General features: G+C 36.8%; 5 protein-coding genes, 1 long non-coding RNA gene and 8 other non-coding genes across 22 annotated transcripts; 4 read left to right on the forward strand and 10 right to left on the reverse strand.

Moving 5' to 3' along the window:
* The first annotated feature begins 1067 nt into the window (after positions 1–1067).
* On the forward strand, positions 1068–6502 carry LOC127251649 (uncharacterized). Of its 8 annotated transcripts, none has more exons than XM_051275431.1 (12): positions 1073–1412; positions 1567–1764; positions 1871–1955; positions 2058–2133; positions 2450–2626; positions 2755–2854; positions 3194–3303; positions 3476–3565; positions 3656–3736; positions 3908–4756; positions 5012–6137; positions 6310–6502. In XM_051275431.1, exons 1-11 carry the CDS (start codon positions 1199–1201, stop codon positions 5102–5104), a joined length of 2073 nt encoding a protein of 690 aa, XP_051131388.1. In that variant the 5' UTR covers positions 1073–1198; the 3' UTR covers positions 5105–6137; positions 6310–6502. The 8 variants fall into 8 exon arrangements, with proteins under 8 accessions (XP_051131395.1, XP_051131390.1, XP_051131388.1 ...); XM_051275430.1 differs by having other exon boundaries at positions 5012–6040; XM_051275432.1 differs by having other exon boundaries at positions 1292–1412; positions 1502–1764; positions 5012–6040.
* On the forward strand, positions 6415–8898 carry LOC127251651 (pentatricopeptide repeat-containing protein At5g21222-like). Its single transcript, XM_051275439.1, has 3 exons — positions 6415–6557; positions 6834–7742; positions 7824–8898. The coding sequence occupies exons 1-3, from the start codon at positions 6456–6458 to the stop codon at positions 8655–8657; spliced, it is 1845 nt and encodes a 614-aa protein (XP_051131396.1). The 5' UTR covers positions 6415–6455; the 3' UTR covers positions 8658–8898.
* Positions 8899–8990: 92 nt separating this feature from the next.
* LOC127252181 (chloroplast processing peptidase) lies at positions 8991–11865 on the forward strand. Its single transcript, XM_051276250.1, has 5 exons — positions 8991–9586; positions 10220–10354; positions 11028–11114; positions 11334–11401; positions 11492–11865. The coding sequence occupies exons 1-5, from the start codon at positions 9098–9100 to the stop codon at positions 11634–11636; spliced, it is 924 nt and encodes a 307-aa protein (XP_051132207.1). The 5' UTR covers positions 8991–9097; the 3' UTR covers positions 11637–11865.
* Positions 11866–12217: 352 nt separating this feature from the next.
* On the reverse strand, positions 12218–14965 carry LOC127252080 (uncharacterized). Its single transcript, XR_007839020.1, has 2 exons — positions 14675–14965; positions 12218–12536 (listed from the first exon to the last, which is right to left on the reverse strand). It is a non-coding gene; the product is annotated as an uncharacterized LOC127252080 (long non-coding RNA).
* On the reverse strand, positions 12740–12876 carry LOC127252285 (small nucleolar RNA snoR136). Its single transcript, XR_007839054.1, has one exon. It is a non-coding gene; the product is annotated as a small nucleolar RNA snoR136 (small nucleolar RNA).
* On the reverse strand, positions 13078–13160 carry LOC127252286 (small nucleolar RNA SNORD25). Its single transcript, XR_007839055.1, has one exon. It is a non-coding gene; the product is annotated as a small nucleolar RNA SNORD25 (small nucleolar RNA).
* LOC127252283 (small nucleolar RNA snoR77) lies at positions 13424–13547 on the reverse strand. The gene has a single exon (XR_007839052.1). It is a non-coding gene; the product is annotated as a small nucleolar RNA snoR77 (small nucleolar RNA).
* LOC127252281 (small nucleolar RNA snoR1) lies at positions 13656–13753 on the reverse strand. Its single transcript, XR_007839050.1, has one exon. It is a non-coding gene; the product is annotated as a small nucleolar RNA snoR1 (small nucleolar RNA).
* On the reverse strand, positions 13939–14038 carry LOC127252288 (small nucleolar RNA Z43). The gene has a single exon (XR_007839057.1). It is a non-coding gene; the product is annotated as a small nucleolar RNA Z43 (small nucleolar RNA).
* Positions 14134–14223, reverse strand: LOC127252287 (small nucleolar RNA snR60/Z15/Z230/Z193/J17). Its single transcript, XR_007839056.1, has one exon. It is a non-coding gene; the product is annotated as a small nucleolar RNA snR60/Z15/Z230/Z193/J17 (small nucleolar RNA).
* Positions 14366–14446, reverse strand: LOC127252282 (small nucleolar RNA U83). The gene has a single exon (XR_007839051.1). It is a non-coding gene; the product is annotated as a small nucleolar RNA U83 (small nucleolar RNA).
* LOC127252289 (small nucleolar RNA Z43) lies at positions 14692–14792 on the reverse strand. The gene has a single exon (XR_007839058.1). It is a non-coding gene; the product is annotated as a small nucleolar RNA Z43 (small nucleolar RNA).
* A 2209-nt stretch (positions 14966–17174) lies between the features above and the next one.
* LOC127251680 (protein LIKE COV 1-like) lies at positions 17175–21752 on the forward strand. Of its 2 annotated transcripts, XM_051275494.1 has the most exons (7): positions 17176–17514; positions 18064–18116; positions 19074–19183; positions 19467–19634; positions 19709–19806; positions 20005–20131; positions 21230–21752. In XM_051275494.1, exons 1-7 carry the CDS (start codon positions 17341–17343, stop codon positions 21325–21327), a joined length of 828 nt encoding a protein of 275 aa, XP_051131451.1. In that variant the 5' UTR covers positions 17176–17340; the 3' UTR covers positions 21328–21752. The 2 variants fall into 2 exon arrangements, with proteins under 2 accessions (XP_051131452.1, XP_051131451.1); XM_051275495.1 differs by lacking the exon at positions 18064–18116 and having other exon boundaries at positions 17175–17514.
* On the reverse strand, positions 21689–23639 carry LOC127251679 (putative pentatricopeptide repeat-containing protein At5g47460). Its single transcript, XM_051275493.1, has 2 exons — positions 21923–23639; positions 21689–21834 (listed from the first exon to the last, which is right to left on the reverse strand). Exons 1-2 carry the CDS (start codon positions 23637–23639, stop codon positions 21689–21691), a joined length of 1863 nt encoding a protein of 620 aa, XP_051131450.1.
* Positions 23640–23717: the final 78 nt, after the last annotated feature.

Here is a 23717-nt window from a genome sequence, read left to right on the forward strand (position 1 = left end):
TGCCTTCCTTAAATAATAAACACCACTAAAAGTCAAGCTATGCGCTGGTTTGTGCTTTTTTAGGTAGTGTTGGATTTAATCTTACTTTTTTTACTATTCAATTTTTTTTTTAAATATTAAATTAAATAAATTTTTTATACTATAGTATAAATTTATTTTACATTCAAAATATTATATCAAAATTTATTTATATTACATCAAACAATTATTCAAATTTAACATTTTACTATTCATAAATCTAAACTTAAAACCTCAAAATCACAAACACACCCTTAATATTTTTATTTTTTTTCCTTAGGCATATTTTACTTATTTTTTTTTACGAGACAAAAATGATCGACAAGTGATTTCGAAACATTGAGTGTTTGAAAATCTTTTGGATCATCTTAGCAGACTTTGGTATATTAATAATATGTAAATCATACTATGCTAAGAATATGTGACATGCAAAATTTGAATTTTAATTCATAACCTCGTATTGACGAATTGAATTATGTTTTATTGGAATTTTGAAGTGAGATTTATTTGTATTTATTTATTTATTTTTATATGTAATAAAATATAATCTCATATTGACAAATTCAATAATTTTTTCTATCTTGAAATTATAGATTATAATTGAATTAGTACTAAATTTAAGAAATATTAATATTATATATAATAAAAAATATAAGTAAAATATTTTCTTTGTTTGTGAATATTAATGTAAAGAATAGTCACAATTATATAAAAAAATGAAAAAGTAAACTAATTTTATAGTCATATAATTATTTATAAAAATAAAATTATTATTTTAAAATTGACAAAAAAATAAATAAGTCTATTATATTGTATTGAGAAGATAGAGCGTTTTTTTTTCTGAAATTTTGAAGTGAGATTTATTTCTAGCGTAGGCATAGTATTTATTTTTTTATATATAACAAAATAAATAAAATAAAAAGTTTGTTTATTTTATAGTTTTAAATAAATGTATTTTTTATATTAATTATAAAAAATTATATTTGAAAAACGAAGAGTAGAAATTTATATTTGGAATGTAAACAAACCCACCAATAACGCACGCGGTTACCCACATACCGATTTAACACAACCCGAGGAACGGCAGGCCCGGCCCGGCCCATACCGTCCCTTACTCCGTTCAGTTGTATGCGGCTAACTAAAACCCTCCAAAATCCTCGAGAATCAATCCGATAATCCCATGGCGGCACGATGTCTCGTCACGCCTTTCCATATCCGCGCCAAAATAACGGCGCCGAGACTTGTGCTTGGGGTTCCTACCCTATTCGGGAAAGCGTCTCGATTCCGGGGGTCTTGCTGTTTCTGTTGCCAAACTGAAATTGGCATGTCGAAGTACAAAGAGATGTTTGCCCGGAGAATGGCTATGGCAGGCCTCAAACCCCATCACCGCATTGGTAGGTATTGTTGTATTTCCCATTTTTGTGCGTACACTAGTTGAATTAATGTATACTGCGGTTGGGTATTGATTGTTTCTGCACACTAGTGTGTTTGCTATTAGGTAGGTCTTCCTGGGTGGCAGCTTACTGTGTATTTTAATGTTCTATTCAGCAATGGCTGTTTCTGGTGGCCCCGACAGTATTGCTCTCTGTATATTGACTGCTGGATGGAAATTTGATTATTTTGATGCTGAAACCAAGGGAAGTAGTAAGTCAAATGACGGACTCCTAGCAATTGTTGTGGACCATAGATTACGAGCTGAAAGTGCAGAGGAAGCAAATCTCGTTCACAATCGAATTACAGATATGGGTAAATGTACCTGTTCCTTTTTACGAGTGATTTTCCCAGCTGTTGAGGTTGAAGATTTTATTGAATTTTCACTGGATGAGAGATATATAATATAGGTTGTCTATAGGAATTAACTGTGAAGTTGTCCACTGTGAATGGTTAAATGGTAGACCCAAGGCCGGCCACTTGCAAGAGGCAGCTCGGAATAAAAGGTGGTTTTTCATAGTTTTTTGTTATCTTCCCCGTAGTGTAGAAAGGAAATCTGTACTTTTTTGAATTTATTGAATTTAATTTGACTTTCTCTGACTCTCCAGATATGAAACATTACGAAATGTATGCATTCAACGGAAGATTGATGTACTGATGGTTGCGCAGCATGCCGACGATCAGGTCTGCAACATTTGGCTTTTGTTTCTTTTTGTTTTTTGTTATTTCATAGCAACCATACAGCGCCTTGAAACTGTGTGATGCTCCAAGATGATGAACCCAATTTCTCTATGATGTGTCCTATTGTCCTAAGAAGGGCTATTCATTCACGAACATTTAACTTGTTAACATCTGACGTTGGGCACATGCTTTTTTTTTTAATTTTATTGTGTAGCTTTAAATATAAAACATTACTGCTTTTCATCTGTGTTCCATCTTAAATTTTTACGCATCATGCAAAATGCAGAATTATGTTTGCTGAACCTCAGGCATGATGCAGGCCGAGCTATTTATTCTCAGATTATCCAGAAATAGTGGTGTTCTTGGGCTTGCTGGCATGGCATTTGTTTCTCAAATGTTTCATGAATTTCCTGATTTGAGTGAAAACGGATCAGAAACTCTTGGAATTTTATTGGTGAGACCACTGCTAGATTTCTCAAAACAAGACTTGTACAATGTAAGCTCTCTCTCCCAGTGATTCGGTAGTTGTAGAAAGATGCCTATCTATTCCACTAGTTTATTCAGCTTCAACATTATTAGGTCTTCATGAAGTAGCTGCCAAAATTTTCTTTTTTGATCTTTCAGATATGTCAAGTTAGTAAGCAACAATGGGTGGAGGATCCAACAAATAGAAGCCCCATGTATGCTCGTAACAGGATCAGAATGTCATTAAGTAACTTATCATGTAAGTCATGTTAGATTCAAATGAAAACAGAAAGACATTATTTGAATGTTGATATTACAATGAAAATCATGTGGGTCTTAACATCTGTATATGCCTCTCAGGAATTTTATATGTTTGCTTTACTTATCTATGTTAACAATACTTCAAAGGAATGTTGCCTATCCTTCTCATTTTATCTCATATGTGATCATTTTCAGTGCTATATCAGAGTTGTTGTGAAAGAAGTAAAATTTAGTTTGGATTTAGTGTGTTAAGTCATACGTGTGCGTAGTGTTTTTATTATTTGCATGCTCTGTTTCCAATTTCAGAAAATTTATTAAATTGCTTCAATATCTGCAGCTATGTTTAAGGGTGAGTTGCAAGCAGTCGTATCAGCATGTCAAAGAGCTCGATCTCATGTTGATAAAGTTTGTCATCGTTTGTTGAGTCAAGCTGTGACCATTGTACCTGTATGCTTCTTGAATTGAGATAGTTCTTGTAAATATGTAGTAGATTAACCCAGAAACTGATAAGTAATTCGAAAATATTATACATGGCTTATTCTACTATTGGAAATGATAACTATTGTACCTGTGCTGTCTAGCTGTTCTCTTCTCTTATTTTGAGCTTCAACCCTTGCAGCATGGATATGCTGTGATTGATCTAGGAATTCTCAATTCAATGGAAATCAAGGACATTTACCTTGCAAAATTTTCTGCCTTGGTGTTGCAGGTAGTGCCTTTGCCTTCATTTTCTCAAAGTAGTGTAATATTTCTCATGCCTTTGCCTTTACAGTAATGCTATTTGATTTGGATTCATCAGTTCATTTCACAAAGGCATAGGCCAGTTAGAGGGAATGCATCGAAGCTGCTACTAAGCTATTTTCGTACTTTCCCATGCAAGGTGAAATCTAGTTCTGCTGCTGCCCTTTTCACTGTTGTATTGTGTTTTATCCTGTATTTTCTGTACTAACTACTATTTCATGGGGAACAATTTATACCAGTTTTCACATGTTGCTTGAAGTAAGCTTGAAACTATTATAGTAACTCATGGTTTATGTTCTCTTTCTTCCAGGCTTGTCTAACTGTAGCTGGTTGTTACCTATGTCCAGCTCCAGGATCAAAAGGAACAAAAGCCTTGGTATGCTGCTCTGTTAATTCAGCTTTGTCTCTGGAGATGAAAATGTTTCCTTCATTTTCACATGATGGGCGGAATTGCTCTCATGCAACCGATTTAGAGCAGATTATAGCAGGTGGTGAAGCTTATGAGGATAGAAATATGCCAGAAGACAGAAATATACCAGATGCTTCTGGTGTTCCATTTCTAGATTTAACATCCTCTGAAACCATTCTAGATGAAGCCGAAAGGATTGGCATACTCAGTCACTCTACCCACAAATGTATACTTTCTTTGCAGAAGGAAGAAAATGCAAAATTTAAGTCTAAGCCTAAGAACGCATCTGACATTGTGTCCGAAGATGATTTAAGATCTGAAGGTGCAACTCTGAGTAAATTAATTTATCCTGGACAAGTTGGATACTTCATGAATAGGTTTGTTTTAAATTGGAAGGAATGGGATACGGTACTTCCTCATAAAGCATCTTGTACAAATTATTTTGTTTCTGTCAAAGGGGTGGGTGCAGAAAGACAATGTTGCATTTCCTGCACAATTGGTGGTGGGATGGCAGCTGAAGTGCGTAATATGATAGATGCTGATTGGATCTATCTTACAGAGTTGTCCAAAATTTCCATTTTGGAAGGCTGTGAACTGCTGGTAAAGTCGAAGCAACTTGCTGCAAACACAACGGAATATGCTATCTTATCTGCACACAGAGCTCTTGCGTCCCTGAAGTCGATTCCAGCAGCAGCAAGGAGAACTATGCCTGTCCTAGTTAATGCTGAAGGAACTCTTCTGAGTATTCCGGTAAAATACTAGTTTATTATCCTGAATAATGGTCATTATTCAAACCATGCTGATAGTTGTATATCTTTCTCTATAAGTAGTTTAGGTTCCTGCCTAAGGCTCCTTGCCACTCAACTGCATCTAAATTTGTGCCTTCTCAGTTGTCGTTATTTTTCACTTTGGATGTGTTCAACATGCCATTTTAGTTGTTATGATCACATATCAGTTAAATTCTATTTGCGGCTACTGACAAAGTTCTAAACCTCCTTCGCCCAGAGCATTGGTTTCTCATGCTGTCCTGATTTGATGGTCTCTGCTGATTTCAAGCCTCGGACACCATTGGGTGGGGGGCACAGCTCATTTTTGTAGTTCCTAGCTGTTGACTGCCTCAACATCTTCTTTCATCAAGCATGGAAATATGTGAGAACGTGAAGTTGGGGTGATGGATGTCATTCAACAACTGCACTGGCTAACTGATGGAGGAATTGGCAACATACACATGGAAAACTTGCTATACTTGCTTGGACACAGGATGTATTTACTATGTAAATTGAACTTAATATATTCCTATTTTGTATTCTTTATGTGATCTGTTGGAGAGGTTTAGGTTTATGCTCTCCACCTCTATGGACTTCAGCAAATGAAGTAGGAACCATTAGGTGCTATGGCCAACGTGACTGATGTTGCTGGTGTAGCGAAATATAATGGAAGGAAAGGTTATACCTCTGCCCAGAATATATCCCTGACTGTTCATGATGCCGCAGCCACAATACAATTCTGCACCACTTAGGATGAGAGTCTTTCAAGAAACATTGTTTTTACCTTATGCACATTGAGGTTAAATCAAGTCCTCTACCAATGGAAGTTCTTATATGATTTGATTAGGATGGAGTAAAGCTTGGTTAACCCATCAATCTGAAACTAGTTATGGAAGTTGTGACATTTTTATATTGGGCATAGCCTGACAGGTAATTGATAGACTGAGCATTTGTGATCCACATAAAGAAAGATCATTTCGGAAGGAAGCAAAAGTAAAAAGCTTGCAAGGGAGAAGCAAAGTGGAGGAGATGACGTGGCAGGCTGTGCTCCCACAAGAAATGCAGTGGACTCTGATTGCTGGATTTCGTGGAACTTCATCTGGCAACGGTTCCCTTGTGATTTCCTGATAATATTATGTGGATAAGATTGCCCCAGCAAGTCCCTGTTGCCACTACGGTACAATAGTCTACTGTCTTACTTGCAGATTCTCTCTTCTATTCTCTTATGCAGACTGCAGCCACCACCACCACCACCACTTCCATCCTGGTATTGCATTAACCCAATGTTCTTTTGATCAATTTCTTGGTTGCATTTCTTGTTCATGAAGTCCCACCTGTTGCCCTGTTGTTTTTCCTCTCTGCAAGTGTGTGGATACAGTAGTTCATAGGCAGTTGTTTTCGAATTGAAAGTTTTCAGGATGATCTGTTTAGAATCGCTGTGATTGCCATGGAATATCTCGAAATTTTGTTACTTTTCTTGGGTTTCTCTTAAATTTGATGCCTTTACTGATTAATACCGACTGGTTTTGTTTGCAGAACACATCCAAGATGAGATTACTATTCCCAACTTCTGTTCCACCATGCCATGATGAAATCCCGGGAAATGGATAGCTTGAAAGTCGATTTGCAATTCAGGAGTTGGAGAAGGTTTGCGTGCTCTTTCAATTATCAGTAAGCAAAGTATGGAAGGCCGCGGTCGAGACAATGCCCAGCTAATAATAGGTGGAAAGCAGCAGAATGGATCGATCAAAAGCAACTCAAAAGTTCACGCATCAACAATGATGGTATTTATATTGAATTAATTTCGTCTATTACATTGAAATGCTTTTGTCATTAAAATAATCAATGAGTATATAAACTGTGATGACTTACTTGATGTTTGGTGACCATATCGAATAAAACCTATTAAGTTATATGAATGAACTTAAATTTCTGGGCAAAATTTGTCTTGGAAAGCTTCTGATTCCTCAATTCTGATTGAAGTTTATTTTATATGTTGGGTGTATATTGTAAAAAGACATCTGATCCGTTTTCAAATTTGTTCTTTATGTCGTTTTTAGGATTTGCAAGTCCAAGAAAAGCAAATACAACCTTTTTCAGCTTCAGCAAGTTCCCATGGCCAATTTTCCTGCCCCATCTGCTCGAACAACAATGTTTGCCAAGTGGTTCGATCAAGAACCAAGTTGATGAATATTTTGGTTCAGAAGAGAAAGCCCCAAGAAGTGCATTTTGTTTTTAAAGCCTTGACAGAAGAAGGGCACAGGCCGACTCTTGTAACTTACACTACTGTTTTAGCAGCTCTCACACTACAGAAACGATTCAAGTCGATTCCTTCTCTACTTTCTAAAGTGGAAAAGAATGGGCTTAAACCTGACTCAATATTCTTCAATGCAATGATCAATGCCTTCTCTGAATCCGGGAATATGGGAGAGGCTATGAAAATTTTCCGGAAAATGAGAGACAAAGGATGTAAGCCAACAACCAGTACCTTCAACACCTTGATTAAGGGATTCGGTATTGTTGGCAAGCCTGAGGAGTCTTTGAAACTGTTCGATATCATGTTACAAGAAGAGGGTGTGAAACCCAATGACAGGACGTATAATATTCTTGTCCAAGCATGGTGTAGCAAGGGTGACATTGAAGAATCATGGAGTGTGGTGCATAGAATGATCTCGAATGGAGTTAAGCCTGATTCTGTGACGTACAACACCATTGCAAAGGCCTATGCTCGGAAAGGGGAAACTGCAAGAGCTGAAGCTATGATTTTCCAGATGCAGAACGAAAAGGTGGAGCCTAATGAGCGGACTTGTGGAATCATTGTCGATGGCTACTGTAAGGAAGGGAACATGACGGATGCACTGAGATTCTTGCATAGAATGAAAGACCTCCGAGTGCATCCCAATCTGGTTGTGTTCAACACTCTCATCAAAGGATTTCTCGACGCCAATGACCCTGATGGAGTTGATGAGGTTAACCCTTTTTACTTTCATCATTCACTTCTGTTTAGTCCAATTGCTCCCTCATACGATTCGGAGTCTGACATTCTGCAGGCGCTGACTTTAATGGAAGAATTCGGAGTGAAACCTGATGTGGTAACATTCAGCACAATCATGAACGCTTGGAGTTCCGATGGCCAGATGGACAAGTGTCGAGAAATATTTGACGACATGGACAAGGCAAGGATAGAACCTGACGTCCACGTGTTCAGCATTCTGGCGAAAGGGTATGTGCGGGCAGGACAACCTGAGAAGGCCGAGGAGCTCTTACAACTCATGCTCGAATCAGGAGTTTATCCAAATGCCGTAATATTCACTACCATCATCAGCGGGTGGTGCAGCGCAGGGAAAATGGAGTGCGCCGAGAGGATCTACTGTCAGATGTGCGAGATGGACGTGCCCCCTAATTTGAAGACGTTCGAAACACTCGTCTGGGGATATGGCGAAGCAAAGCAGCCATGGCGAGCCGAGGAGTTTCTTCACATCATGGAGGAAAAAGGCGTCCGTCCTCCCAAGAAAACTGTGCAGCTCGTTGCTGATGCATGGCGAGCCATCGGTTTTTTGCATGAAGCCAAGAGAATCGCAGAAGATGAACAGGCCTTCGCATCGAATAAAAACGGGGACAAGAGTGATGAATATTATCAGAACGGCTATCGATCGAGCTTTCTTGCAACCTCAGATGGAATAGTGAATCGTCAGAATGGGGCAACTGCGGCCACAGGGAAGAGCCGGATGGCAGTGAAAGCCCCGTCGAAGTATCATTCGAGATGCATAGGTGCCGCGGCGAAGTTCGTCGTTGTTTCGAACATTTGTGGGCTCAAAGCAAACGCATTGACCGCTGCAGCTCCAATCCATGGAAGAAATTTATGGGTATGGAAGGTGTCGTAACGTAGTGTTCTTAAATGGAGGAGTGTTTGGTGATTCTTGCTCATTCTGCAGATGAAGAAACTGTGCTTCAGATTCAAGATGTGTTATTTTATTACATGCATCTTAATATAGCTTCTTGTTGGATGCAAAGTTATCTTTAATTACAGATTTGATTTGTGATATGAATGTTGCAATTGAAAATTGAAATGTACGAAATGTTACAGTTGAAGACAATTTAATAAGCAGCGCCATCTTATTATTATATACCGTCCACTAAAAATAAATAAATCGTACAATGCTAATTTATAAAAGAAATAAATTATAATTATAATTGTAATTTATTTATTCCTTTATCCTGAAATTTGTCTCGCAGCTGAAATTCAAGCAGCTCACAGAGGCAGAGACGGAAGGAAGGAGGAAGAAGAACCCTGAGGAGGAAAATTAGGGTTTAATCAACTCAAATGGTCACTCTTCAACTATGGCCAATTCCTCGAATCCCTTCCATCCTCATCCCAAAAAAATCCAACTGCTCCAATTTCACTTCTTCTTCGTGTTCCCTACATTTCAGTTCTGACCGTTCCAAGTCTCTCTCCGGGATTCTCGATTTACGGTATGCTAGACATACAAGGGCTAATTTTCGGGTCCCTCGTTGTAATGGTTTTAACAAGGAGACTGCTAAGACCACGGCGCTGGATGCCAAGGATACAGGCGGGGGAGGCGGCGGCGACGGTGGAGGGGACGGGGATGGGGGTGGAGATGATGAGGACACAAAAACGAGCAGTGGAATTTTGCCGGAATGGCTGAATTTCAATGCGGACGATGCAAAAACGATCCTGGCGGCATTGGCCGTGTCGCTTGCCTTTCGGTCGTTTGTGGCGGAGCCTAGATATATTCCATCGTTGTCTATGTATCCCACGTTTGATGTGGGAGATAGACTTGTGGCTGAAAAGGTAATGTATTCGTTCGTGTTCTTCTTGGAAATTGGGTGAATAAAGTAGAGGCTTGATTTGCTTCACTAATTTTGGATTTAGGGAACTGCAGGAATCAATCTTAAGAAACAGAAAGATAAGGTCTCATATTTCTGCATCAGAATTGGCTCTAATCAATGTTTTTTTGGTTTAGATGTTTTAGTGGCTAGATGATTCAAACTCATTAGGTACTTGAATGCTAACATGTTTTTGCATTCCCTCAAGTCAGAATGAGAGTTTTCTATAACACACCCTTTGTGTAATTTTTTATGTTGGCGGAGTACTGCCGGTTATGGTTATAGCAAACAAATGAGAGAATGATGATTTGGTTATGCGAACAAATGACCTCTAGATGCACAATGTGTAAAGATTCCATGGTTCATATTTTAAGGGAAAAGAGAGAACAAAATGAATTGGGAATTAAGCATTCTATTGAATGTAGACGAAAGTGGTCTCTTGATTGAATAGAATGACGTCATGTGTAGTTTTGTCGGTAGTCAGCCTATTATGTTGATGAGCTCTTCTTGCTTGAGTGTTGGCATATTTTCCTAATGAATTTCTCTCTTATCAGCTGATGGTACTTTGATTTTATGCATGTTTGTCTCCACCTTTCAGGTCTCGTATTATTTTCGAAAGCCCTGTCCCAATGATATCGTAATTTTTAAAAGCCCACCAGTGCTTCAAGAAGTTGGCTACACAGATGATGTTTTTATTAAGCGGATAGTTGCAAAAGAAGGTGATGTAGTAGAGGTAGGTTATATAGTAAAAGTTCTGTACTTTTTGATACTCCATTATTTTATCACTGGAATCAATTTTCTCTTGAACCCTCTGTTAAGTTGGTGAGTCTATATTTTAAAGTGTGTGTGGCCAAATATCAAAGTGGATGTCCGAAGTGGAGCGTAGAAACAACATCATCAGTTTTAGCTTCGATTATATTATGATTTGTTTGGAGTCCAAACGGGGTTCTAGTCTTGTTACTTTATGTTTGTCCATTGATCACTGTATTATTCTACCTAGAAGCATGTGTGAGAACATTTAGTTGGATAGAGTCAAGAAAATGGTCATTTATCATTTTTATTTTGAGGCAAGTGTAATCTTTTTATCTTTTGTGATGATTTTCAGTTTTTTCTACAAATGTAATATGTGAATTTACTGCTGCTTGCTATTCTCTCAGGGTTATAGTTTCATCACTTTATTTCTTTTTGTTGACATGCTTATATCCTTTGTCATTTATTTTGTTCATTAACTTAATGAATTGAGTAAGTTTGTATCATTATATTTCAGTTTGAGTGAAAGGGAAAAAGTGCATCAAGGGATTAAAGGAACCATTTATTGATTTACTACCTCAGTATATTCAATATTTGGTGATGAGTTTGTAATGTTCAAATGTGTTCATCTTTTTATGTTCTTTCTTATAATGCAGGTTCATAATGGGAAATTGATTGTAAATGGCATAGCTAGAAATGAAGACTATATCCTTGAAGCCCCCAAGTATGAAATGGATAAAACTGTAAGTCCCGTTTGACTCTATTTAGCTTTCGATTTCGAAAGAATATAGTTATTCTTGTGATTTCCTTTCTTGCTTTCACTAAATATCACGTTAAATGCCATTTTCAGTAATAGGCTAAAAGTTGGACAGAAACAAAAGAGAAACTAAACTTTGAGTGCATGTATCTTCGTATTAAATTCTACCGACTTTGTTATTTCCTTGTGCGCATTCCTGTTGCAGGTTGTACCAAAAAACTATGTTTTTGTCATGGGCGACAATCGAAACAACAGTTACGACTCGCATGTCTGGTAATGTTTTATTACATGTAGAGTCTCAAAACATTATCAGATTGTTGTTCCAACTGTGTAAACAAGCATTTTGCATGTATCTTCTATCAGGGGTCCTCTTCCTGCAGAGAACATAATCGGCCGATCTGTATTTCGATACTGGCCTCCCAATAGAGTTGGTGGCACTGTTGCTTCTGAAGACGGCTGTACAAATACAATCGACAACAAGGAAAGTGCAGTGGCTGCTGCACAGTAACCCATCCGGTTCGATTTTGACAGAAAATTCAGTACATGTTTTTTATCCACCTAATTATCGAAGAGGCTGTGTACGCACAAGTACGTAATTAGGCCTCTTTAAAGCCCCAACTGACCTACCTGCACTTCTGCTTAGAAATATAATTTGGAGTGAGTTTGTTTCAATGATTTTGTTACATTCATTACAGTATTGATTTTGGGAACTGTATATTTTCTGGTAATTGCTTGAATACCTTTTCTACTTTATTGACAATTACACAATTTGTACGGTTTCTTAGAATTCACCTCAAATACATAAACATAAAATTCTATTAAAAAACCAATGATATTCAGACAAAATGACTTTGATTGAAAAATTACTATTTTCGGTAAAGTGTCTATCGCTCCTTCAAAATTTTCATATTTCTCCCTCCATAATCAACTATTTTTATCTACATTTAATATTTTCATTTTTTATAAAATTAATTTATTTTAATTATAAATAAATAAAAAATTATATTATTTAAATACACATCAAATTTACTAAATTAATAACAACGTAACCTTGTTAAATAAATCATTTCAAATGGAAAAGAGGAAGTATTACTGTAAAAATGTTTCTTATAAATAAATTGATTATTAATATAAAAATACATTACCCAAAATATACTGCCAAGTAAGATCTGAACATGAAAAACAAACCCCATTGTCAATATGCTAGTGGATAAGAATATTTGGTTGTCCACAACATATTTTCAACTAAAAGTCGGATACATCTACAACCAACCGCTTCGCCAAAAGAAAAAAAGCCCTCAATTCCAATTGTCTGGAAGCTTCCGAGGATTCGTCAGAAGGAATAACCATAGTTTTGCTGTTTTGCTAATTCTTGATCGAAGCAATATACTGAAAGTGATGAGTAACGCTGCAACACATACAAGGCATGTTAAGAAACACATGACGGGATCATTTAAAACATCTACGAAGTGAAGGTGCGTATACATCTATAAGATTCCGAAATATAAATAGGGCGAAAATATGAGTGGGATTTCTAAAAAAGAAAATAGTATTCTTAAATATTTGGAACAAAATAAATCAAAATCAAAATATGATTTGTATTTACCAAATAAATATCGTTCCCCAACGTCCTAATGCACTATAAAAGTAGCACAGGATAGCGAGAGGAACAAATTTCTTGCTTCACTTGAAATATGGTTATACTAACAGTTTCACAACACAACCATTTGGCCTAAAAAAGTGAAGCTCATTGACAAAAGAAAATCAAATTGAAAACAATGCAAATCACACAGAATTTTAATACAGATATAGCTAAATGCTACCTGTAAAATGAAAAACAGACTAACCACAATGACAAAAAGCCTACGAAGCAACAAATCTTCAAACAGAATTACAAGCTAAAAATCTCAAATTAACTCACTGAAGGTTATTGCATAAATAACTAATGATACAACTCAGTCCCTTAGATGTTCATAATAATTGCAATCATATCTGCAATCATTACAGGTCTGTAGAGCTCATCATAGTTGTGTACCCAAGTTAACTGGAAAAGATATATTGTTTATTTTATAAACCCATATTATATTTTAACAATAAGAGCAAATGGTCACTAACATGTAGCTGCCCCAGTGTTCTTCAGCCTACGGAAGTAGATTGAAGATGTAAATACAGGACCGCACACTTACTATAGCTTCAAGGGAACGAGTTGAAGGGAAATGAAGTCAATCCAATCAACCAGATTAAGAAGCTCTAATCAAAATCTTGATTTCAGAAAACCATGTTTTGAAACAAAAAAATGTCCTTGAGCTTACTAGACCAACTTCAAGTGAATAGTCAGTAAGTCTGAAGAGCAAAAGATAATGATATACGAGCAGATCAACACTACCAAAACCAATTTAAATATGGAAGGTAGTTGCCTGAAATTCTACTCATGACACGAAATAAGAAAACTTTACACAATTTCAAAAAAAAAGAAATAAGACAGTTGTAAACATGAATACAAACATAACAACGTCTGCCCCAAAACAGCTCAGTTTGATGCTTTATGTGCTCATAAAGAAGCCAGCAAAGGCTTCTCTCATACAAGAGGTGTCAGAAATAACTTAGCACCAATCATCATTGGCTCGCATATGAAGTATCAATTGACTAAAAATTAAAAGCGAAAAGAAAATCATAATAATGAATTAAAATTTTGTGGCCTCATTGAGAAGATTAGGCTGTCCACATAAGAGATTCGGACATATGCTTGTCATTAAAATAAGTATAATCATTGGCCAAGAAATATTGTTTGAAATAATAAGAATAAATTGGAACTCAGTTTATGGGTGGTGATATATCAGAATGGTCGTCAAGGTATCATTAAGATACCATTACGACGAACGAGACCAAAAATATCAATCATCATTGCCCCAACAATACATAAACAAGTAACTGAAGGGAGGTTGTTTCATTTCATTGAAAACCTACCTCCAAAATTACACGACAAAAACTCATATTACAAGTAAAGGAGTCATCAGATAGGAGCGAAAGACTAATACAAGTTATAATCACAAATGAATCATTTGAACTATGCTTCGAATCATCACACGACCCCCATTTTCTATTGCTGAAACAAGACTACATTGAAAAACGTCCATCACTCTGCAAAATTATAAACTTTCGATATAATCGTTGGAACCTTGAACTGATCCATAGAAAGGAAAATTCATAACAGTGACATTTTGGTGGGTAAAAAATAGCCTCAGAAGGAAGGCAGTAGTGTGGTTGTAATCATATAATTATCATGAATATACGATTCCACTTAAATCATCATCGGCAGTTCAAACTTGTTAAAATCTTCCCATGGAGGAAAAAAAAAAATCAAAGTCAAAAGCTAACAAAGTAGAGCCCCAGAAAACACATATGGTGAGTAGATCAATCCACATAGGGCGCAGCACACGTAAAGTAGCTAAAAACGCCCAATCAATACCAAGAATGGGCGAAAATACCCTGAGGTGGCACGATATGAAAATCCAAAGAATTGAAAATCAACCGATGTACCAAAACCTGAACACAGCGAGAGAGGACTCAGTTTATGGGTGGTGATATATCAGGATGGTCGTCAAGGCATAAAACAATGCCATTACGACGAACGAGACCTATCACAAAGCAATCGTCATTGCCCAAATATGTCGAAAGCTACACAAAACGTTGTCAATGGATTCAAGCTTCCCCGAACAACGAAGACGACGGAGGCGGCCGCTTACACTTACTGCTGTGATGATGAATTCAGAGACTATGGCTGTTCTTATAGAGGATGTGCTGCGGGTAGTTAGGGTTTCAGTTCTTCACATTGGGCCTGGCGGCGCATCGTACTGAGCCCATCTCCTATTTGTAATGCATGGAAGTAGGGTTTTATTTACCAAAAATAGGAATATATTTCTTTTGATTTTTATTTAAATACTCTTTTAATGGTATACTATTCTCCATAAAAAAATGTATTATAGTCTTATGTTTTAATATTAATTATTATATTAATATATAATATGAATGCTTACAATAACAAAAAAAAATAAAATTGATTTGATATTTTATTAAAATTACTATGTGCAAATAACTTTGATTTAAAAGTTGTACACACTTATTCGGGTTCATCTGTTGCACATAGTTTGTAACAATTGCGAATTCTTACGTTATAAAAACAAAACACATATATAAATCAAAAACATCTTGTGAAGATAAACACTCTCACATATTGTATAGTTATCGCTACAAAGTGGCTATATGTGTAGGTGGCCAATAAGGACTGCATATTCAATAAGAAAATACTTTCTCTTTTTCACATGCAGTGTTTGTTACACTGTACACACAATATTTTAGGAATAGTGTAATCAGTAGATAATTAAGAATGTATTAGTGAAAATAATTATTCTATAATATAAATAATTATAAATTAAGATTAAGATAAATAATTAGTTTAATTAAAATTTAAAAAAAATAAAAAGTTTAAAATGCGATTAAAGTGTATAATCATTTTTTTTAAAAAAAATGACATGGAATATGGGACTGACAGAAACGGTAACGTAGACATAGTATGTGGGACGGGGGAATAATTTTTTTCTTTTTATTGAAAATTTTCTAATGGATCTTACTTCTAATAATAAAATAGTTAGAATAATTATAATAAAATTATTTGAATCAGTGTTTGGATGCACGTGTTTTGTTCATATTGTTGCTCAATTAATAGAAAAATTATCTAGAACTCAAAAATCATAAAAAAAAGTTGCACAAAAGCTTGTAATGGATAAAATACTTTTATTTCAAATTTTAATTAATATAATAGTTTCGATTTTTAAAATAATATTATCGTAGAATTAACTATTTTTTAAAAATAACAGTTGCAAATTTTCAGTCATTAAAAAAAAAAAAAAACACACACATACACACACTCAACTGTAAATGAGTTTGATAGTTTCAAATGTTACAATCCTTACAAATTACAACTCCAAATACAATATTAGATGATTTGATAGTTTGATAACACTTATCAAGTGTTCTTAATTTTGCAAGGATATATTGTTCAATTTAGATGTAAACAATATCGAATTAAAATTTTAATTGTGGATTAACTATAAATATTTGTGTTATTAGTTAGATTAGTCTATATATTAAGTGATCTAAAGGCTTAAATGTATTTAGTAAGTGTGGATAACCTATGTATGAAAATTAGTAACTTATTAATTCAGTGGTGAGACCAACTAATAATGAATAATTAAGATCGTGATAGTAGGGACTACATCAATTATTTCTCATATCCTGTAGAAGTAACACAAAAATCTTATTAGTTTTCTCAAGAAAAGTTGTATCAATTTCAACACAACAGATTTGAACTTAAAATTTAATTCATGATAATTTCTAACAAACCAGTTATTAGATCACTATTTGGGAAAAGAGTTATCAAGGATTGTTGAAAACCTTCTTTTAAATATCAAAGGGGACATGCAAATGACTAAGACAATCATTGATATATATATATTTTTTGTTTAATTGTATGGGAATTGGTAGCCACTATTTTTAGAATATGTTCAGAATAAATTTTGCATCCAATTTGTAAACTAAATTCGACAAAATAAGTTATGTAGATGGATTAGAGGATCTCACAGCAACTTTTAAAAAATTTAAAAAATACAGCCGGTGGTGCGTAGAGAAGGTGGATTTTTAGTAGAAAACCAAACACGCCGTTAACTTTTTATACCGGCTGTGTCCGTCCACTAAAGAACAAAAGGATGACCGAATGACCGGTTGGGTCCAGCTCAGTTCACCTGGACCCCACAATTTCTTTTACTTAATTAGTATTATTAAATTAATCAATTAATTACTTTGAATTTCCCGTCCCTTAAAAAAAGAAAAAAAAAAGAAAGAAAAAAAGAAGAAGAAGAAAAATAAAATAAAATAAAAATTACTAGGCTTATGTGACGCTTAATCAGTTAATCATGTTCCTATATTTATTAATTTATCTGTATATGTAACAAACAAACAAATAATAACAATTAATTATAATCACAACCATACTGTACTTTGAGTTGGGAAGGCAGGCAGAGAGAGAGAGAGAGAGAGAGAGAGAGAGAGAGAGAGAGAGAAAAGGATAGGGAGAGTGGTGAGCGCTGCTGAATCCGTTGAGACTTTTGGACTCAGGGGAAAGATTCGAGGAAGGAATTCAGCTGCTGCTGGTGATGGGGGATGATAAATCTCTTGGCGTGATGGCAAGCAGCAGCAGAGAAAGGGATCGCGAGCTTCTCATACCGGTTGGGGATCCCGTTGACCGCCGCCGGGATGACGAATCTGCTTCTGCCTCACCCAAGCCATCCGCATCGGCTTCTTCCTCCCACCACCATTCTGGTCGAGAGGTATAGTTTCGTTTTGGCTTTAATTTCCCTCTGAATTTTGCTGCTTTCTCTCTAGGGTTTTGCTGCAGTGCCCGTTTTCTTGTTATTATTATGAGAATTTTTAATTTGTTGAGTAAGCTGGATCAACCTATTTTGGAAACTTGCTGGTAATTGACTGATTGTTTCTAATTTTAACAGCATATATGTATAGCATTAAAGACGGGTGTTCATCGGGAATCGCTTATAGTATAATGAAGTTTTTGTATTTAGGAGAGTACCCTTAACTTGAGAGAATTGCTTAATTTAGGGTGCCGAAGAACGAACACTCTTTATAGGTTTCTTTTTGCTTCTATTCTATTATATACTGCCGGCTTGACCTGGTTATAGCATACAAGGACGCTTGAATCTTTATTTCTTAATTTTGCTTGTAGTGATTCACAAATTTGAGTCATGCGAGCAAGCTCAAATTGATGGAGTTCTTGAATGGTTTTTGCTTTTACAACTTTGATGATCTTCTGTCAGATAATAATAATAATAATAGACATTTGTTTGTCTTGGTAACCCATGCAGACGTTTTACAAAGTTGTGAGGAGTTGGGCCTCAAAGAAGTTCATGACTGGCTGGTGAGCTTGTTGTCTTTTATTCTACCTGGTCATTGGAATTCTAATTGGAAGATATGAAGAATGGATCCAGGCTTTTCAGATCTAATGAAACTATAAAATTTTCATCTCTCTTTCCGATAACCTTTTGGTTAATTTAACATATCATTCAATGAATGATTTTAGATAGTCTGATTAAAACATCTTTGTATTTATCAGTAGAATGAAGCTGGGAAGAGGGGCCAGATCCATTTAGTGGTGATTTATATAATACTTTTGTTTTTAACTGCCTACCTCAAGATTATTGCGTGATTATACTAATTTAACTTTGTGCATTTCTCTGAAGAAACCAATTTTTGGGGCACTGAGCAGTCTGTAGTGAGATAGTTCATGTACACAGAAAGTTTTTATCCGTGTTCAATTCTCATTTGCTTTTATATAGACTTAGGACTTTGGCTGCCTTTGAAATATGCATCATTACAATGTATTGGTATCTAAACGTGGATCTCTTTTCTTTTCCAAGCTGTTGGGCATTTTTAATTATTTTCTTCTCAAACATTAACATGACATTGAAAAATTTTAAGTGCATATTCTACAGTTTGTTTTTTTTTTTTTTTGGTTCTATGATTGCTTACTGATAGAACAAAAGGCAATTGGTTACTAGCATGTACTTATCTCTTTGAAAGCACACCAAGGGAAAAGGTTGAATGGACTGAGTACCCCTAAAATAGTTCCTTCTTGAAAATTAAATAAAACCAGTTGGGATTTATTCTAAATGTCTGGAAGGTATATACATCATATGGCAACGCATTACTTGCATGATTTTATATGATCAACTTATTTCATAGTCACTGACTGGGAGAGAAATTCTACACTGATTAATTTCAGCTTTTTCATCCTTATTTACCTGTGCATGACAATTTGTTAGAAGTCTAAAGATTGAAATGGGATTGTAAAGCTATCTTATTTGTCCTTTTGCAGTGTCATTCTGTTTCCAATTGCTGTTACTTTCTACATAACCTGGTGGTTCATTCATTTCGTCGATGGATTCTTCTCGCCAATTTATGCTCAACTTGGAATTGATATATTTGGTAAGCATGACTCATTCACATCATTACCAAAGTTGAGGATCATTCTGGTTTAATTTTACATGTGTCTTGCATCTTTAGAGACTGATGGTGCTCACCGAGCATTTAGGCGCAGTGCTGTATTATGTTGAACGGTGAATGATTATAAAATTCATAAACACCCTGTTGCTAATTTTTAAGTATTATAGGCTGTTAATTTATACAAAACATCTTTGACATAGGAATCATATCTTCGCTGCTAGTCATCTATTATAGTCTGTTAACTCTCCATTGTTTCTTGATTCAGGTCTAGGATTTATGACCTCAATTACTTTTATCTTCTTGGTTGGAGTATTTATGTCATCATGGTTGGGGGCTTCTGTTCTAAGCCTTGGAGAGTGGTTTATCAAACGTATGCCATTTGTACGTCATATTTACAATGCCTCTAAACAGATTAGTGCTGCCATATCTCCAGGTTTGCTTGGTTTTTCCCGTCTTTGTTTCTTTGTTAGAAATGAGTAATGAACACTTCTACTATGGATATTGCAGATCAAAATACACAAGCTTTCAAGGAAGTGGCTATTATAAGACATCCCCGTATTGGTGAATATGCGTTTGGGTTCATCACTTCATCAGTTGTGCTGCAGGTCTGGTGTTGCTCGTTTTGAATGTACAAACTTCTTCCTAGATTTCATACCCTTAAATTTCTCGCTTCATTGGAATTCATTAGATGATATTCATCAGCCTTTAATTGATGAATTCTTGAACTCAATAACAAAGGCTGAAACTTTTTATTTGTCTATATAGTGTGTTTCAAAGAATTCCCTTTTTTCCCTTTATTCCAGAGTTATTCAGGGGAGGAAGAGCTATGCTGTGTGTACGTGCCAACCAATCATCTTTACATTGGTGATATATTTCTGGTTAATGCTAAAGATGTTATCAGGCCAAACTTGTCTGTCCGAGAAGGAATTGGTAAGTTGACTATTCCACTATTTGATGCTGATATAAAAAGATGCTATTGAACCTGGTTTTATTAGTGGCTCTGATAAAAAGGCATCGCATACTGGAAAAACATAGCTACATCTCAATCCATCAGTATTGCTCCTTATGTTCTCTACTTCAGAAGCCCCACGGCTTTAACTATGCTGTCTGTTTCCCTAATTTCATCTCTAGGGCAGCGTCTCAAATATAAAAGACAACTTATGTCACTGTTTACACTGAAAGCCATTTTTAGCTGAATATCCTTAGAGATATAACCCTTTTCCAAGCAAAAGGGTTTCCATGTAGTCTGACTTTGTTGTAGTAATGGTATTCCTAGAGATTGGTTGCTTCTCGCTGTTATCCCAGGTCTTTGTTTCCTAAGTTGGTATGGTATAATTGAGGAAACAGCCTAAAGGGGTAGAAGGAATGTGTGAAAGCATTAAAGGTTGAAGATAAAGGAAATTATTGGTTGTTAAGGTGGCTGTGGGGATCCGTAGCAAGGAATGGCAATGGAATTTATTCTTATGTCATGGATCCCTGGAAAGGAGAGGATGGGGTCTTAGAGTTGGTTGCTGTTGAGTAGGGGATGGAATTGGAGCTTGACAAAGTGGGGTGGCATCAATTGTTTTTGTTCTTTATTTTTCTCAGCTTTTCAACGATCTCCTTGGGGTGGTCTTCCAATATATTAGGACATCCACATAAATGATGTGATGTTGAACCACCCCAAAGTACTCGTCTATTTGATAGTGAAATTGAAGTTCCAAATTATCCAGGAATTTTCATAAGTAGTTCGTTTTCTACAGATATTGTTCTAAATTGTAGAAATGCGCTCTATCCGTCAGTGATCATCCTTTGTTACCAACTATAGTGATATGCCTGCCCTTATCCTTTATTTCCTGTTTATTATTAACATTACATGATAGAATCTTGCATGTTGAGTTCCCTTTAGTTAATCTTATGGTCGAACTTAAAATTGCCTAAATGGATAAGTGACAATTTACAACTTATTGTTCACCAGCATTTCTAGATGTTCATTATTATTTCGATGTTCATTACATGCTGCTGACATCCTGTTCTCTCTCACTGCAGAAATTGTTGTGTCTGGTGGCATGTCGATGCCTCAAATCCTGTCAACCCTGGATTCAACCAGTAATCAAATAAATAGAATCAGACCTGATAGAAGTTGAGGTTGCTGCAAGGAGGATGGGCCACTTGAATGCCTCAACTATGTCAAGATTTCATCCACCCAGTGGCACATTCCTCGAGTTTTTTTTTTCGCATAATTGTATCCGGGACTGGAGGTAAAGTTTAAATTATTAGTGTGAAATCACAACAATCCTATGCTCAATCATACTAGCCGGGGGAAATTGATCGACTGAAATCTGGAGGCATATGTTTTCTACGTACACAATGAGCACTTGATGACTTATTCAGGTTGATTTGTTTGTTTCCGTCTCTCGTACTCTGTTGGATCACGGCAATTGTCTTAAGTTTTGCTTGAACATTGGTAGTTTTTTCTTATTCTATTGTTTGTACATAAGGACACCATCAGAGCTGGTTTTTCCCTTCCCCAAATTGCAAAATGTTTAATTTTGAATTTGCCATTCCTTCATTGCAATGTCTTAAACAGGATTTTGAGTTCGCCCTGAATAGCGACGCATTATGTTCTTTTGCATCTTTGATTGACTGCAGGCCTGCAGCAATGGAAGACAACTTTCTTAGGAGCAAAGCATCAATCGAAAGGTTATCGTAGCATAATTCAATTTCAAGCTTGGACCCAACTGTAAGCGACTTCTTTCCGAACTTTCCTTTCGTTCATCATCCTCCTAGCGCAGCTCGCCTCTTCCCATCTTCCATGGCTGGCATAAATATTCGACAGCATCACGTATACATACTCATCATCACCCTCCAACTCCATCACCTTCCCAGCAGCCAACTCGGCCACCTCCACGCTCCCGCTCGTCCCACAAGCTCCGAGCAAAGCCTTCCAAACGATCCCACAAGAATCGAATCCCAAATCCGTAATCATCTTCACTGCCTTGGTCACATCCCCCTCTTGCCCCATGATCTTTATCATCAACGAACAATGCTCCGGCATGGGATCCATCCAGTAGTCATCGATCATCATTCTAAGGTACACGTGCGCTGTCTTTAGAGGCAGCCTACTGTGCCAACACGCCGATATAACATTGAGGAAAGTGATTTCATCTGGCTGCAAGCCGAGTGTTGTTTTCATCTGCTCGAAGAGCTCTAATGCCCGCTTCGAATTGCCATTGTGCGCGTACCCGCAGATCACAGCATTCCAGGTGACTAAATTCTTCTCCGGCAGCCATTGGAACAGCCTCTTGGCTTCCTCCACCTTCCCGCATTTAAAGTACATGTCGACGAGAGCGCTCCCCACAACAACGTGGCTGTCCAAACCACACTTGATCACGCAACAATGCATTGAAATTCCTAAGGTAATATTGGATAATCCGGCAATGCCACTCAGTATACTCGAAAACGTGAACTCATCCGTATGAACTCTACTCGCTCGCATTCTGGTGAAGATCTCGACAGCATCTCTTCCCCGGCCCCTGTTTACATATCCTGTAATTATTGCATTCCAAGAAGACGAATTCGGGCTTGGCATTCGCAACAAAAAGCCAACAGCATCTTCCAACACTCCGAACCGGGCGACACCATCGATGACCTCATTGTACGAGATCGTGTCGGGGTCCGGGATCCGACGAAATATAGCAAACGCCTGTTCAAGATCCCCATTTCTACAATGGGCTGCGAGGATTGAATTCCAAGAAATAATGTCCTTCTCAGCCATTTCTTCGAAAACTTCCATGGCCATGGATCCGTACCCACATTTTCCATACATGTCGATCAAGCAATTAGAAATGTAAACACTGCAGTCCACGCCATGCTTCACAACCTTGGAATGCAATGATCTTCCAAACTGCACTAATCTCAGCTGCCCACAGGCAGACAAAGCTGCAGTGAACGAATACGAATCGGCAGAAATATTCGACTTTTCCAGATGAACAAACAGATTCAAGGCTCTGCGGAACTGCCCGGAACGAACGTAACCTGAAATTAGAGTGTTCCAAGTCACCACGCTCTGGTCACGCATTTCGTCGAACATTTGATGAGCATCGTCCAACTGTTGGTGCTTGACGTAAAAATCAACCAAAGCTGTAGAGACGAAGAGATTGGAGTCGATTCCAGATTTCAGAATGAGACTGTGGAGCTGTACGCCGTTCGAAAACCGACCGCCATTGGCACAAGCACGGGTTAGATGGACAAAACCATAATCATCGGGCTTTAACCCAGAGCGAAACAGATGAGCAGCTTCTCCTAAAGCTCTCTCTGAATTCTCGCCATCTGAAGCCAGTTCGGAGATAACAGTCGTCCATGAAATTCGTTGATTGAATTCAGTAGCACGAGGCTGATAGTGACGAAAGGTATAATTCTGAGTCAGTCTCTGTGTGCTAATAAGTTTCCCCAACATGAATCCGACATTTGTGGCTCATTCTCGACCAGAGGAAGGATTCATTCGATACTCTCGTCGGTAAGCTCAAAATCGTTG

This window comes from Andrographis paniculata, unplaced genomic scaffold, assembly GCF_009805555.1.
Source record: "Andrographis paniculata isolate CXL003 unplaced genomic scaffold, ASM980555v1 Contig45END, whole genome shotgun sequence".
NCBI classification, from domain to species: Eukaryota; Viridiplantae; Streptophyta; class Magnoliopsida; order Lamiales; family Acanthaceae; genus Andrographis; species Andrographis paniculata.

What these genes read in the sequence shown, in the direction of transcription:
- LOC127251649 (XM_051275431.1), top strand. Translation starts at nt 1,199, where the DNA reads ATGGCGGCACGATGTCTCGTCACGCCTTTCCATATCCGCGCCAAAATA. An exon ending in CAATCGAATTACAGATATGG is followed by an intron (nt 1,765 to 1,870) that starts GTAAATGTACCT and finishes GGTTGTCTATAG; the next exon opens with GAATTAACTGTGAAGTTGTC. An exon ending in CGCAGCATGCCGACGATCAG is followed by an intron (nt 2,134 to 2,449) that starts GTCTGCAACATT and finishes GGCATGATGCAG; the next exon opens with GCCGAGCTATTTATTCTCAG.
- LOC127251651 (XM_051275439.1), top strand. Translation starts at nt 6,456, where the DNA reads ATGGAAGGCCGCGGTCGAGACAATGCCCAGCTAATAATAGGTGGAAAG. An exon ending in TTCACGCATCAACAATGATG is followed by an intron (nt 6,558 to 6,833) that starts GTATTTATATTG and finishes TGTCGTTTTTAG; the next exon opens with GATTTGCAAGTCCAAGAAAA. An exon ending in ACCCTGATGGAGTTGATGAG is followed by an intron (nt 7,743 to 7,823) that starts GTTAACCCTTTT and finishes GACATTCTGCAG; the next exon opens with GCGCTGACTTTAATGGAAGA.
- LOC127252181 (XM_051276250.1), top strand. Translation starts at nt 9,098, where the DNA reads ATGGTCACTCTTCAACTATGGCCAATTCCTCGAATCCCTTCCATCCTC. An exon ending in AGTATGAAATGGATAAAACT is followed by an intron (nt 11,115 to 11,333) that starts GTAAGTCCCGTT and finishes TTCCTGTTGCAG; the next exon opens with GTTGTACCAAAAAACTATGT. An exon ending in AGTTACGACTCGCATGTCTG is followed by an intron (nt 11,402 to 11,491) that starts GTAATGTTTTAT and finishes ATCTTCTATCAG; the next exon opens with GGGTCCTCTTCCTGCAGAGA.
- LOC127251680 (XM_051275494.1), top strand. Translation starts at nt 17,341, where the DNA reads ATGGGGGATGATAAATCTCTTGGCGTGATGGCAAGCAGCAGCAGAGAA. An exon ending in TAGTGCTGCCATATCTCCAG is followed by an intron (nt 19,635 to 19,708) that starts GTTTGCTTGGTT and finishes TGGATATTGCAG; the next exon opens with ATCAAAATACACAAGCTTTC. An exon ending in GTCTGTCCGAGAAGGAATTG is followed by an intron (nt 20,132 to 21,229) that starts GTAAGTTGACTA and finishes CTCTCACTGCAG; the next exon opens with AAATTGTTGTGTCTGGTGGC.
- LOC127251679 (XM_051275493.1), bottom strand. Translation starts at nt 23,639, where the DNA reads ATGTTGGGGAAACTTATTAGCACACAGAGACTGACTCAGAATTATACC. An exon ending in TCGGAAAGAAGTCGCTTACA is followed by an intron (nt 21,835 to 21,922) that starts GTTGGGTCCAAG and finishes CCATTGCTGCAG; the next exon opens with GCCTGCAGTCAATCAAAGAT.